General features: G+C 35.8%; 1 protein-coding gene across 2 annotated transcripts in view; it reads right to left on the bottom strand.

The window, feature by feature from the left end:
- The window catches only part of CUBN (cubilin), a 256,261-nt gene that overhangs the window by 225,558 nt on the left and 16,766 nt on the right, over positions 1–13,937 (bottom strand). For both annotated transcript variants that reach the window (XM_070254934.1, XM_023632206.2), the window contains 6 exons: positions 13,338–13,469; positions 12,370–12,465; positions 10,352–10,470; positions 9,737–9,923; positions 8,454–8,566; positions 5,408–5,642 (listed from right to left, as the gene is read on the bottom strand). In XM_070254934.1, the coding sequence (XP_070111035.1) occupies positions 5,408–5,642; positions 8,454–8,566; positions 9,737–9,923; positions 10,352–10,470; positions 12,370–12,465; positions 13,338–13,469 (882 nt within the window). The remainder of the gene's footprint in view (positions 1–5,407; positions 5,643–8,453; positions 8,567–9,736; positions 9,924–10,351; positions 10,471–12,369; positions 12,466–13,337; positions 13,470–13,937) is intronic.

The raw sequence follows: 13,937 nt of genomic DNA, 5'->3' as shown, positions 1-13,937 counted from the left end.
ATAACTTTCATTTGAGACGGTTTCTTAACACTATGATATAGTTAAACCATTCATTTTATAAATGAGGAAACTCAAAGATCTATGGTGGTTGAGCCACCTGCCCGGGAGTGGGGTACGTGAGGGACCGGGCCAGGCTTTCCCCAACCTCTCCACTACCACCTCCATTGCACACCACCAGCCCCTAAAGTTGTATGTCAGTGACTGCAAGAATCTTTTCTTTATTAATACCCACATTTATTTAACAAAGAATCTGTCATGGCTTATAAGATCGAAAACTAGAAATACTAAAGAAAAATCTAGGCTGCAGTAAATACAAATTAAAGAAAAAAATTAAACAAGGTGATATTTCAGATACGTAAGATATGATATTTACACAGCTACGCAGGTTATTCAAACAAAAAGTTTGCTGCCAAGGCAAAAAGTGAAACAAATTAGTTACAATTCTCACTGTCCCTAATGAGAAAACATCTAAACTGCTCAGAGGAAGAGAAATTTTCTAAAACTTACTACTTAAAAAGTTATCATATTGGTAAATGAATTAAAATGTCCCCCAAAAATTAAAACACCATAAGCAAAGTAAAATGTTAAAGATAAACTGAGAAAAATGCAATGTGTAATACAAAGAGTTAATATACCTAATATGTGAAAGCTTCTAAGAAGAATAGAAACAGAGTGCATTGAAAAAAATTCAAATACCCTTTATTTATATGAAAAGATGTTCAATCTCACTCATAATAAGGGAGATACAAATACAAATTTCAGTGAGACACCATTTCTCACCTCTCAGAATGAGAAAAATCCAGAATTTTGAAAACAAGTTACTGGTGAGGCTGTGTGGAAACAGGTGCTCTTATACTTTGCTGATGAGAATGCAAAATGGTACAACTTCTACAGAAGAAATTGTGGCAATATCAAGCCAAAACTCAGGCATTTATTTTTTTGACCAAGCAATCTTATTTTTAGAAATCTTTTCCAAAGATACATTGGCAAAAATGTAGTAAGACAAATTCACAAGGCACTTTGTTGCAATACGATTGGGAATTCCAAAAGACTGCAAACAAGCCAAATATCCGCAGACTACTGATTGAATGGACAATGACACAGCGACATAATGGCACACCATGCTCTAGTTACGAGTAATTTCCAGGATATATAAAGTGAAAAAGCAAACAACAAACCAGTGTCTATTGTTTGCTACCTTTTATCTAAGAGAGGGAAAAATATGGTTATATGTGATTATTTGTTTATATTTTTAAAATGGAAGGATAAATCTAAAACTAATAAAAATTGTTACCTATGGAAGAAGAAAGGAACAAGGTGGAGGTGAGAAGGATGGAAGCTGGACTTCTCTAAACCAACTGTGCATTTTGATTTCATTTTGTAAGTATGAATGTGTTTTATAATATTATAAAGGAAAATTCAATAAAAATGAAAAAATTCTTTCAAATCACAAGCAAAATGAAATAACCATGTTGATCTAATAGCTTAACAACGAGTAGAAATATTCTGAGACTTTAAAACACTTTAATTTGACTATACAGCCCAAGATAAATATATCTTCAGTACAAAAAGAACATCCAAGAAACATTAAATGGTTTTAAGTTATCATACTATTAGTAACAATATTAGTAGCAACAAAATATTATTATTTTGAAAATTTGTACAGCAGGATTAAGTACATAGGTAATCAAGATTTTTAGTGTAAAAGAAAAGAGGTACAAATACAAAATTAAAAAGCCTGTAATTCAACATGCCAATATAGTGAAAGATCACAAGAATATATGGTATATTTTTTCTTTAAAAATAATAAAATATTTTCTAGTTTTTTCCATCAAAAGATTTAGATTCTTTGACTGATCTAGTAGCAATAGCCACTCCTAGCACCCAGATTGTGGGATCTGAGTACCATTTCCCATTAAATTAGTCACAACCTTTAGAGAAATAATTGATTCCAGTCTTGAGACAGTAGATGTATAAGAGACTGGAACGTCTCTCAGAGCAGAAAGCAAGGAAGCTTTCAAAGGTAACTGTAGTTGGGTCAAAGAGGCTCAGAAACTAATTTGAGAATTTCACCACTCAGCATATATGGAACAATTTAACATAAAAAAAATTCTAGAACAGATTAAAATATATCAAATATGATAAAATATGACTTCATAGACATCAAAAACAAAATCAAGAGGAATAATAGCTAATTGATCATTTTGGAAAAAGCTAGAGAACCAATCATTAATCCGAATACTGGAAAAAAAGGGAAAGGATCAAGTATTTATTCTCCTTTTCCTATAAGATCTATATGTGAGAGTAACCAAATAGTTGATATGGGAAAGTTCTACTCCACTGAAGAACTCCAGATAACAAATAAAGAAGTGACAAAATAAACTACCATCATTTCATAAGCCCCAATGAAAAACTAACTTAAACAAAGAAGCTAAGGGTTGCTAAAACCATTGGGGGGAGTACAAAAGAGAAGCTTTTTCAAGATATGGTATATATACATAATGGAATACTACTCAGCCATAAGAAATGATGAGAAGCTTTTTCATGGGAAGATCAAACTGAGAAGATTGAAACACTCCGCTCAATGTTACAGTCATAGTAGAGAGATGAGCAGACATCATGTACCTCCTCATGTGATTATTTTTGCCAAAAAAGCCAAACACTTGAATCTGATCAAAGCTCTTGATCTAACTACCAGTGTAAGACATGATAAATGGCACACGGGATACGAACAGCAAAATCCAGAATGTGAGATACTCTCAGTTTCTTTAACAAATAAATGTGAACAATGATTAATATATGGTAATAGGAAGGAATTATTGTTTGTTTTAGTTTTGTTGTTTCCAGGCATTGAGCAGTAAATAGCAAAACACTGTGATCTTGAGAGAAGGGAAACACATGTGGTAAGTCCCATGTTCACCTCGGAATTCTCCCCACGTACATTTCCCAAACTGGGGGTCAGGGCAGTAGAGCCCAAGCAGCAGCTATACTCTTGCTGGGTGAAAGAAACAAAACTCAGAATTCAGGGTGACTAGAGTGGCTGGGATTTTGGAGCAGGGTACTATACAGAAGGCAGTTGAATGAAAATAGCACCCCCAAATTTACGGAAGTTTCCTTACGCCCTTAGCTGAATATGAAGCTGCATGTGCACAAGAGAAGACTGTAGAGACCTAACGAGAATATGAAAGCCATGAAACACGGTAAACCCTCTAAAGAATGTGTCACTCAAGTCCTACAAGGAGAGGGGAGAGAAACAATGACAGAAGCAAAGGAGAGAAACGATATGATCATCTCAACAGATTTATAAAAAGTATTTAATATAGTTCAACATCCATTCATGATAAAAAATAAAAATCTTGGCAAGCTAGGAATAAAAGGTGTGGTGGTTTAAAAATGTTCATAAATTCTTTGATATGTTTCCCACCAAGAGGTGGGGTCTATGTCTCCTCCTCTTGAATCTGGGTGGGCTTATGATTGTTTCAACCAATTAAAAATATGGCAGAAATAACACAACATAACTTCCAAGGATAGGTCAACAAAAGCCACACAGCACCTGCCTGGCTGTAATGCTTGCTCTGAGAGAAGTCGGTTGCCATGAAGAAGTTCTGCTATCCTAAGACTGCCATAGGAGAGGGACAACATGTAGGCACTCAAGTCAACAGCCTGGTTGAACTATCATCCAAAAGCCAGCATCAATTGTTGGCTATATGAGTGAGTCATCTTGGATTTCCAGCCCAGTTGAGCCTTTAGATGACTACGGTCCCAGCCAACATCTGATTGTAACTATTTAACAGATCAAATGATAATTGTCATGCTGGGCCCTTTCCAAATTCTCGGTCCATAAAATCAGAAACAAAATAAGATGATTAGTGTTCCACAACACTAAATTTGTTATACAGCAATAGTAATTAGGATAGTAGAGGACTTCCTTAATCTGATAAAAGTTATCTACGAAAACTTACAGCTAAAATATTTGCTGATTCAGATCCTGGGCGCCGACCTACACACGCTTATTAAGCCATGCTGTGGCAAGTGTCCCACATATAAAATAGAGGAAGATGGGCACAGATGTTAGCTCAGGGCCAATCCTCCTCGGCAAAAAGAAGAGGATTGGCAGCGGCTGTTAGCTCAGAGCTAATCTTCCTCAAAGAAAAATAAATAAATAAATATTTAAAAAATTAAAAAATAAAACATCATATTCAGTGGTGAAATATTGAATACTAGTCCATGAGGTTGGCAACAAGACAAAGACGTCCACTCCACTATGTTTATTCAACATTGTATTGGATGTCCTAGCTAAGGCAATAAATAAGTCAGGGGAAAAAAATAACAGAAAGATTGGAAAGGAGGAAGAAACAACGCCTTTATTCACAAATAACATAATTGTGTATGTAGAGATATCCAGAAGAATCTACCAAAAAAACCCAAAACAAACCTATAAGAATTGATGAATGAATTTAGCAATGTGGCTGGATTCACAATCAAATATTTTTGTAAATACATCAGATATCTACATACTAACAACAAACGGAAAATGAAATTTTAGAAAAATAATATCATTTAACATAGCATAGATATAAACATCTAGAAAAACTAACAAAAGATGTGAAATAATTAAACGTAGAAATCTCTAAACCATTGGTAAGATGAATTAAAACAGAGCTAAATAAATAGAGAGATGTTCATGGATTGGCAGGGTCAATATTTTTAAGAAGCCACCTCTTCCCAAGTTGATTATAGATTCAATACAATGCAAACAAAATCCCAGCAGGCTGTTGGGGAAAATTTACAAGTTTATTCTAAAATTTATATGGAAATGTAAAAGATCTACCATATTTCAAAAGAACAAAATTAGAGGATTTATGCTACCAGATTTCAAGCTCTGGTAGTTAAGCCAATGTGGCAAGGACAGATAAACAGAACAATAGAAAAGACGAGAAGTTCCACAAATAGATCCACAGACGTATTGATGGATGAACTGAGTGTTTGGTTTACGGTTCTCTCGACTTTTTTATACGTTTAAAATTTCCATAGTAAAAAATTTTTAAAAATACAGCACAAAAACCAAAATAGCAATTAAAAGAATCTGGAAATTGTCTAATAGTCATTAAGATAAAGAATACTAAGTGGAGTGGACAATGTCCTCAATAACAAACCTGCAGTAATTTACTAGTAGAGCTTATATTTTATTATTTATTTATTTATTATTATCACATTATTATTTATTATCTTATCTCTGAAAGTGAAATTCCAATTAATTTTAGATTTATTTGATTTTAAACGAATTATAAAAATATTACATATCACGGGATCTCAAAACAGCTAATGTATCCAAAGGTCTAATATTGATCAAGAAAATTTAATAACCTCAAGATTTTGCTTTATTTCTCTCCGTGTTTACACTTACCTGGTTGCTGGGTTTCCCATCTTATCGTGAAGCCTCTCTCATTTCTTAAATGTTCAGAATAGAAATGAAAATAGAGAGCATTGTCACTACTGAGGAGTTCATTAGGGGGTCTGGAGCCACAGAACCTTCCAAGCTGAAATGCTGCTGAGGAATCTCCATCATGAATCTGAAGGAACTCATGTGGACAATTACTCACTGATTCTAACTGGAAAAAAGTGAAAGTGATACGCAGTACCTAAAAACATAAAGGTCACAATATATTACTTCTCATTTCCGTGTTAATTCTAAACTATTTCTCCCACTAATTAGGAAGCATTCATATGGAGTCACTTTGAAGAAATACGTTTATGATTTCCAATTATCCACAAATACATATGACAATTCTACATATTAAGTGACTTGTGTTAAAAATTGCTTAGACCTAACTTCAGCTAATATCAAATATATCAAAAATCTTAATGGGATAGACTTGTAACAGCTTTATTGAGGTACAATTGATATACAAAGAAGTGCACATATTTAACGCATACAATTTGATGGGTTTGGACAAATGCAAACAGTTGTGATGCCATTGCCACAATCAACATAACAGACATATCCAACACTTCCCAGAGTTTCTTTGTGTCTCCGCTTTTCCTGTGTGTGGTAACATCACAATACGAAGTCTACCCTCTTAACAAATTTTGAAGCACACAAAACTGTATTGTTAACTGTAGGCTCTATGCTGTACAGCAGCTCTCTAGGACTTAGTCATCTAGCTCAACTGAAACTCTATACCCAGTGAGTTGTTCTCCAATGGGTTAATGAAACAGATTTACCTAGATGTCATTAAACTGTCAAGTCTTTTAAACAAAGGAACTTCAAATGTATAGCTGACAATGCTTCCAAATCAGCAAAATACATTGGACACTTGAAAACTCTACCCTGAATTAAATTTAACTGACTAAATTACCATTGACATGAATTTATCCTCTGGTCACCTGAATAACCGGTAGCAAATAGCACACACTGAGGTGTTCATCACCAACCCCCAGACATGCTGATTTCTTAGAGGTCTCTGAACCTCTCAACAAGATACTGATGCCCAACCCAGATTGACAACCTCAGGTGTAGACTGAGTGAGCATGGCATAGGCATGTGTAAAGTGTGCAAATCTTCCATGGTTGGATATCACTAAGAAATGAGTAGTATCAAGAGCAGAGAATGGTGGAAGTAATATGAAGAGTTCTGAGCATACAAGAAGAGAAAAATAAACAGAAAAATGTGTCTCCAAGTTGAAATGTTAGAATGTACAGACTTAAATATAGTTTTGTAATTGACAAAATAGAAAAGATTTTGTACCGAGAACCCCATTTAAAATAGCCAAACTACCAAAAGGAGGCTCTTGAATTTAGTTTCCATTACGATCTAAAACCACAACAGCATTTGGCTAATGAAAAAGGATATCAGGATATTTTTGAAATTCTATGCTAGGGTATTTTTAAGATCTGTTACCCAACATTACATCATTTTTGCCCTTGAAGCAATTTCAATGAAAATCAAACAAATGTTCATGAACTGAACTATCCTGATTTCTATATAATTTCTCCTATATTATGTAAATTGTGATGGAGATAAGAAGATTAAAAATCACAATAATCAAGAAAAACAACGTGAATTTTTTTACAGGTTGATAAAAGTATTAAAAGTTTTTCCCAAAACAATTTTTTCTTGAAAGAAAAATGTTTTCAATGTCAGGAAATAGAATTCATGAAAACTAAATGGAAGGAAGGAAATTCACATAACATACCCACTGGGAAACTGATTTTGGAGTTTACTCTATTGTAGGGTTACGAGGCCCCAAAGAGTCCTCTCTCCTCAAGAGAAAAAAATGTTTTCTGACCTGAAACAATGACCTCTGTAACACTAGTTTGCTGGAAAAAGTTAATAGGATTCTAAGGGAAAACCTTATCTATTCAGACATACAATTTTATTTTAATGAGTGCAAGAATTGGCTGAGAAATAAATATTTGGAAAAGTCTGAGTCATTAATGCTAGGGATGAAAGCACTAGAAACTTTGGGCTTAGATCTTAATTCAAACTGTCCATGCAGTGGTTCAACGTCATTGGAGTCGAATGGCCTGGGTTGAAGTCACTGAATGCCACTTACAGACCATGTGCCCTTGGACAAATTTCTCAGCTGCTGTAGGCTCCATTTCCTCACATGTAAGATGAGGATAATAATTCTTATCTTTAAGGTTATGAGAGTTAAAACACAATAATATAATGTATACAAAGCAATTAGCATACCACATTCGCACATGCAATGGCACAGAGAAGACATTAATAAGAAAATCATTTTAATTGCAGTTCTCATTTTTGGGATTTTTTCTTTTTGAGGAAGATTAGCCCTGAGCTAACATCTGCCACCAATCCTCCTCCTTTTTGCTGAGGAAGCATGGCCCTGAGCTAACATCCGTGCTCTTCTTCCTCTACTTTATATGTGGGACGCCTGCCACAGCATGGCTTGACAAGTGGTGTGTAGGTCCGCACCTGGGATCCGAACCAGCGAACCCCAGGCCACCAAAGTAGAATGTGCGAACTTAACCACAGCACCACTGGGCCAGCCCCTGCAGTCCTCCTTTTTGCATAATAATCAACATTATTGAGTGATCATCTTCAAACATGACTGTCTCAGTAATAACATGACTTTACAAAGTACTAGCTTACAGTCAGCCAACCCGGGTAAAGAATCATCCATGGACTTTGGAGCCAGACAAACTTGACTAGTCCAATTACAAGCTAAGGAGTGTTAAAAAACAAATTACTTAGCTTCTCTTAGTTTCCATGATCTCATCTATAAAATGAGGATACTATTATTTATTTCAACAGGTTAGTTTAAGTTTAAAGAAAGGTATGTAAAATGTCTAGCCCAAAGCTTGACATTTGGTAAGTTCTTGATAGTGAGTTGAATTATGATTATATGTATTTTATGCAATATATACACATATTACATATTCATGTATATAAATGAAATGTACATTTGGACAGGAGATACTACATTTACCTTTCCCTCTTCAGTTCGGATAACCCAGAAGCAATTAATGTCATGAACGTAATCACCATCAGGGCTCCTATAGCTGAAGCTTCCGTTCATGCCTGAGAGGGACCCTCCGCACACTGCAAAGGAAAAGAAGAGGAAGTGTGCTTTCCAGAGACTCCAAAAAGGCAGAGGCCAGGCAACTCTAACCCTGCTCAGGAAATAGTTAGAGAAATCTCAGTTGGAGACAAAAATCCTGCCATTCCTTCTTCTCCCCAACCCCTTTGTCCTTCAACATTCACCCAAATCCCACCACTTGTTCAAAGTCCAGTTGACGTCTCTTCATCTCCACCATGAACTTCTCCTGCCTCTCTGTGTTTTCTCTGGCTCCCATTCTCTCTATGTCTATGATAGTTGACTTGACCCTACACGATTCAGTTCTCATCTTTAGCTCTTGTCTCTTCTCTGCCATTTTGTATTAGTCTCGTCTCCTCAACTGGAAGATAAACAGCTAATGTGTGGAGACAATGTTTATGCTTCCTTATTTCCCTACAACGTCTACCATAGTCCTAAACACATCGTAAAGTCTCCACAAAGGTGCTGATTCAGAACGAGGAGCAATAAGTGAGGAGTGGAGTAGTCAGAAGAGGCTTTATGGAGGAAGTTGAATGTGAAACACTCCTGAGGACAGATACATTTGGATGGGAAGCTAAGAAGGAATTTGGAGAGGCTTGGGGGAAGCAGTATCCCGAATAAAGGAACACAGATGAAATATCCGTGGTGGCACATGGGCTCAGGTGGCAAGCAAAGATGTCTGGCTTGAATGGGAGTATTCTTAGGCAACTAATGAAAAACAAGATTAGAAGGATAGGGTGAGGCCTGGTTGTAGAGGATAATTGAAAAACAGTCCCAGTCTTTATTTAACAGGCAATGGGGAGCACTGTATATTCTGGAGTAGGAGAGTGACATGATTAAGTATAATATTGCAGGGAAATTAAATGGCTGCTATAGAGAAAACTTTTCCTTAGAAAACTCTTAATACCTTAGCATACTTTATTTTCAGAATGGACCTAATGAAAATGGCAAATACTAATTTAATTTTTCCTTTGAGGAAACGGTTCCTCTGGCTTAAATTGAGACATATTTACCTTGTGAACTCTATACCATTCTCCGTCAAGAAAGATTTAGCTCTAAGCTCTTGAGCAACTGGACAAGAAAGTAGGTTCAGTGGAAGAATCTGCAGCAGGACTCATGAAAGGAGGATACTTCTAAGCTGGGAGCATCTGTGGTACAAGAAATGCTAAGCGTACCTTGCTGGGGAATCTGACAGAGAAATCCAGTCCAGAAACGTGTGCATTCACAACTGAAAGCATTAATACCATCGACGCAAGTTCCCCCATTCAGACAGGGGTTGCTCAGACACTCGTTGATGTTTTCCGTGCAGTTGACACCTGCCCAACCTGCTTCACACTTACAAAGATAACCAGAGACTGTTTCCTAAGGAAAGAGAAACAAAATGCCATAAACCAATGGATAGGAAATCAATTCGAATCAACACAAATAATAAAGAAAAGTGGTGCTATGTGATGTACGGAGCAGGCGTTGAGCCACGGGCATCTTCCAGAAGCCTAACTTGTATTAATTCATTTAAATGTGATTGCTAAGTTTAAGAAGTCAGATTTGTTTGGATCAAACTGTGGGTTTTGTTTAATCACTTTGTAAATCATTGAGAAAAAATTAATTCATTGATTTTTCCTGGGAACTAAAGTTACTACCTACCTTTAGCTAAAAGTTATTGACAGCCCCTTATCTTAAGCTCGAGTCATTACCTTAAAATTCATGAATCATAGAAAATGTATTTCACAGAAGTGAAACTAAAATTACTCTCAGGTGTTCTATGTCCTCAGGAAGAATAAAGGACTCACGATGCATTGTCCGTTTAGACAGGGGTGACTCAGGCAAATATTACTGAGTTGCACACATCCATTTGGCCCGTAACCATTTCCAGTATATCCTGGGAGACAGGTGCAGAGAGGTAAGGAACCTGCTCAGAAATAAAAATGGAAGTGTTAATACAGGTCTCCTCGAATCAGCCCCAGTAACAAAACTCAGGCTCTGTTGCCTAGACAAGAAATCGCCCAGGACAAGTCTGCATAGCCCCAGGGGCAGATAAAACAAGATATGAGCAGAAAATATTAGAATCTTTATTTTTCCATTTTTTGTCTTAGAATAAGAAAGGCATTACACATTTCTAATACTTTCTGTACCGATTGACACTAGTACTGTCCGTCTATAGGTCATATGTCATAGTCTTGAGTTGTGTACAAATGTGAGGTACACTAAGGGAAAGGAGAGTTTCTCACCATGGAGGGGTTGACAGCAGAAAAGAGCATTCTTAGAACAGTGGCATGTGTTGCAAACCCTGTGTGTATATTGACTGCACTTAATCCTCTCAAGAGTCCTATAAATAGGTGCTATTATAATCCCCATTTACAGATGAAGACAAAGCACAGAGAGATTAAGTGCCTTGACCAAGGACAGACAGTTAGAATGCCAAGGGAAAAATAAAAATCCAAGTTGCCTTTTTCTAGAATCCTTGCTCCTAATCTAACAGTATGCTGTTAATCATTTAATAAACATTTAAATAGTCGCCAGTATATATATATACATGTTTTCTAGATATAAACACATATATACACACTATTTTATATATGTGCATATATATGCATACGGTAAGTTAATAGAAATAAAAGTGATATTTTGAAATAGCAAGAGATATGATACGTTATTCAGTAAATGGTGTTGGGACCACCCATTTGGACAAAAATATCAAGCTAGATGTCTATTGATGCTATAGACAAAAATAAATCCTAAAAAGATCAAAGATCTTAATGTTAAAAATAAATAAAAGTATCAAAGAACACGCACTTGACTATTTTTAAAGAGTTCAGTAGGGAAGGCCTAATTCTAAAGGGAGAAATCCTAAAAGAAAAGATTTACCTTTATGAATGCATAAAAATTTTAAGCTTCCAAACAGAAAATACCACCACAAAATTAAAATAAAAATATGCTAGAAAAAATACATGTGAAATGTAAGACAGATAATGAGATAACGTCCTTAGTACAGACTGAAATTTTACAATCAATGAGAAAGCAGGTAAACAAAGAACATGAACAAATAGAAAAAAAAATGGTCAGTAAATAGGTAAAAAGTATTAATTATTAATTGTTAGTAATCAAAAAAGTTAATTTTGACTTAGGCAAAATTAAAATAATGGGAAGGCAAGTTTTGCCTATAGGAAAAATAACAATAGTGTCTATTATTGTCAAGAGTGGGGTAAATGTATATTTTCGTATACTGTTGTTGGGTATATAAACTCATACAACGTTTCTGGGAGAAAATTTAGCAATGTATATATTTTAAAAATCATGGGAGGTGAAGCTACTTTTACGCAGCATTGCAGATGCTGTCGATTATCACCCTAGATCCATTTTTCCCTTCCTTAGTATTAGTAGTGAACTCCTCATTTTAAATGGGGGCATGGGTGCCTGAAATAAAGACTACATTTCCCAGCCTCCCTTGCGGCCAGGGTTAGCGGCCAGGCTCAGTCCTGGCCAATAGCATCAAAATGGAAGAGTCCTTGAAGGGAGTGGACGTGTCCTCCTTCCTCCTTTTCTCCTTTCTGCTTGCTGGAATACAGTCATGAATTAATTAGTTGGCTTAATTATCTTAAGAAATAATTGCTAAATTCAAGCAAATCATAAAAGAGCATAGCCTATGGCATTAAAAAATCCAAATGTATAGTTTCATAACACGGATTAATTTTTGGCTTGAAGATCAAAATAAGAATTTTGAAGACAGAGGAATTTGTTTTTAAAATGTTGACTTGTTTTAGAAGGTCGTATTAAATACTCCAACCCAGAGGGAGAGATGAGTCATTACCTAGAACTGAGGAGCACGTCGCATGTGAGTGGCAGCCTCCATGATCAACGGAGCAGATGTCGATGAGTGTGCACACTCTCCCATTGCCTTGGTACCCTGATCACAGCAGGAGCAGAGACAGGACAGACAATGTTAAGAACATGCAAGAAGGTGAATCCCAACCTGAGAATCAAATATCGTACACCAGACCAACCAGAGATCCTCTATCATCCAAACAGAAAACGCCAATATAAAGGGCCGTAAACAAAACTCCATAATTAAGAAAAAAGATAGCAAGAATCAGGAAACTGATTTCAGAAACAAGGTTCTGGGCTGTTTCTAATGACAAAAATAAAAAGATAAATGATACTACTGGTAGACTTAGAAAGTGCTGACACCAAGGAAGTTGACATTTTTCAGTTACAATGACTTGGATGATCTTAGAGTTAAATTATTGTAGAAGTCCAAAGTACTGTTGTTTCGTGTTAATAAAACATAAAGGATTTCAGTTCTCCTTGAACTTCTTAGAGAGTAACTCATGTTAGATTAGAGAATAGCAGTAATGACTTCTTTCCAGAAGAAAAGGGAAACTAACATGTATTACATGCCCACTATTATGCCTGATATTTAGTAAACTTTATATGTAAAATATCTCATGAGTGCCTTATATTAATAAATTATTTGTGGGAACAATGGAGCTATAGGTCTGTGATTCACAGAGAAAATTTCTCAAACTCTGCATCATCTCAGCACGCTGTTTCACAGTTTGTAAAGGCTTGTTTTTCTCCATTGATATTCAAAATATTTTTTCTTTCTTTCTTTCTTATAATATAGCTGTAGTAACGTGCCCTGAATCCATAAGCTAAGTGAAACTTTCTGCACTTTTCAGTCTATCTCCTGAGACAGAAGTCATATTTAAAATGGGGCACAGGATCTGCTTTCACATGTACGTTCTGCCTGTAATGGTATCAAGAAATTTGCTGCAGCACCTGGTGGACAGGCCTCACAGTGGTAAGATCCAGGTGTATTCACACAGTCAACAGGTGGAGCCACAGAACAACCGCCATTATTTATCTCACATTCATTAATATCTTGGCAGTTGTATCCATTTCCTTGCCAGCCTAGAAAAATAAGATTTGAAAAGTTAGCTCTATCAATGTCAACAAAGAAGAAACGTAACTAGTCAAAAACATATGAAGACCTGCTTAACAATAAGGAACTATAGATTAAAATGACATAGATACTACCTATCAGATTGGCAGAAATTGTTTTAAATTCTTACAATCAAATTTTGGCAAAGAGGTGGGCAAATGGGGTACTTTTATGTGCTGTTAGAATTTAAATTCATAAAACCTATTTGGAAAGAGATCTAGCAGTATTCATTAAAATTTTAAAAATACATACCTTTTGACTAATGATTTTACATCTTAAAACTTATTTATTCCACAGTGATAAAACTGCTGCTGTATAAAGCTGTAGGTAAGCAGAGTATCTATTTCAGGGTTGTTCAAAACGGGGGAAAAACTCTCAAGGGTCAGCAGGGGCATAGCGGGATGTATTATGACTCATCTACCTCATCGAATACTAAA

The sequence above is a fragment of the Equus caballus genome, chromosome 29, assembly GCF_041296265.1.
Source record: "Equus caballus isolate H_3958 breed thoroughbred chromosome 29, TB-T2T, whole genome shotgun sequence".
NCBI lineage: Eukaryota > Metazoa > Chordata > Mammalia > Perissodactyla > Equidae > Equus > Equus caballus.
The sequence above is the reverse complement of the archived record's forward strand: the minus strand, read 5'-3'. Positions and strand labels throughout refer to the sequence as shown.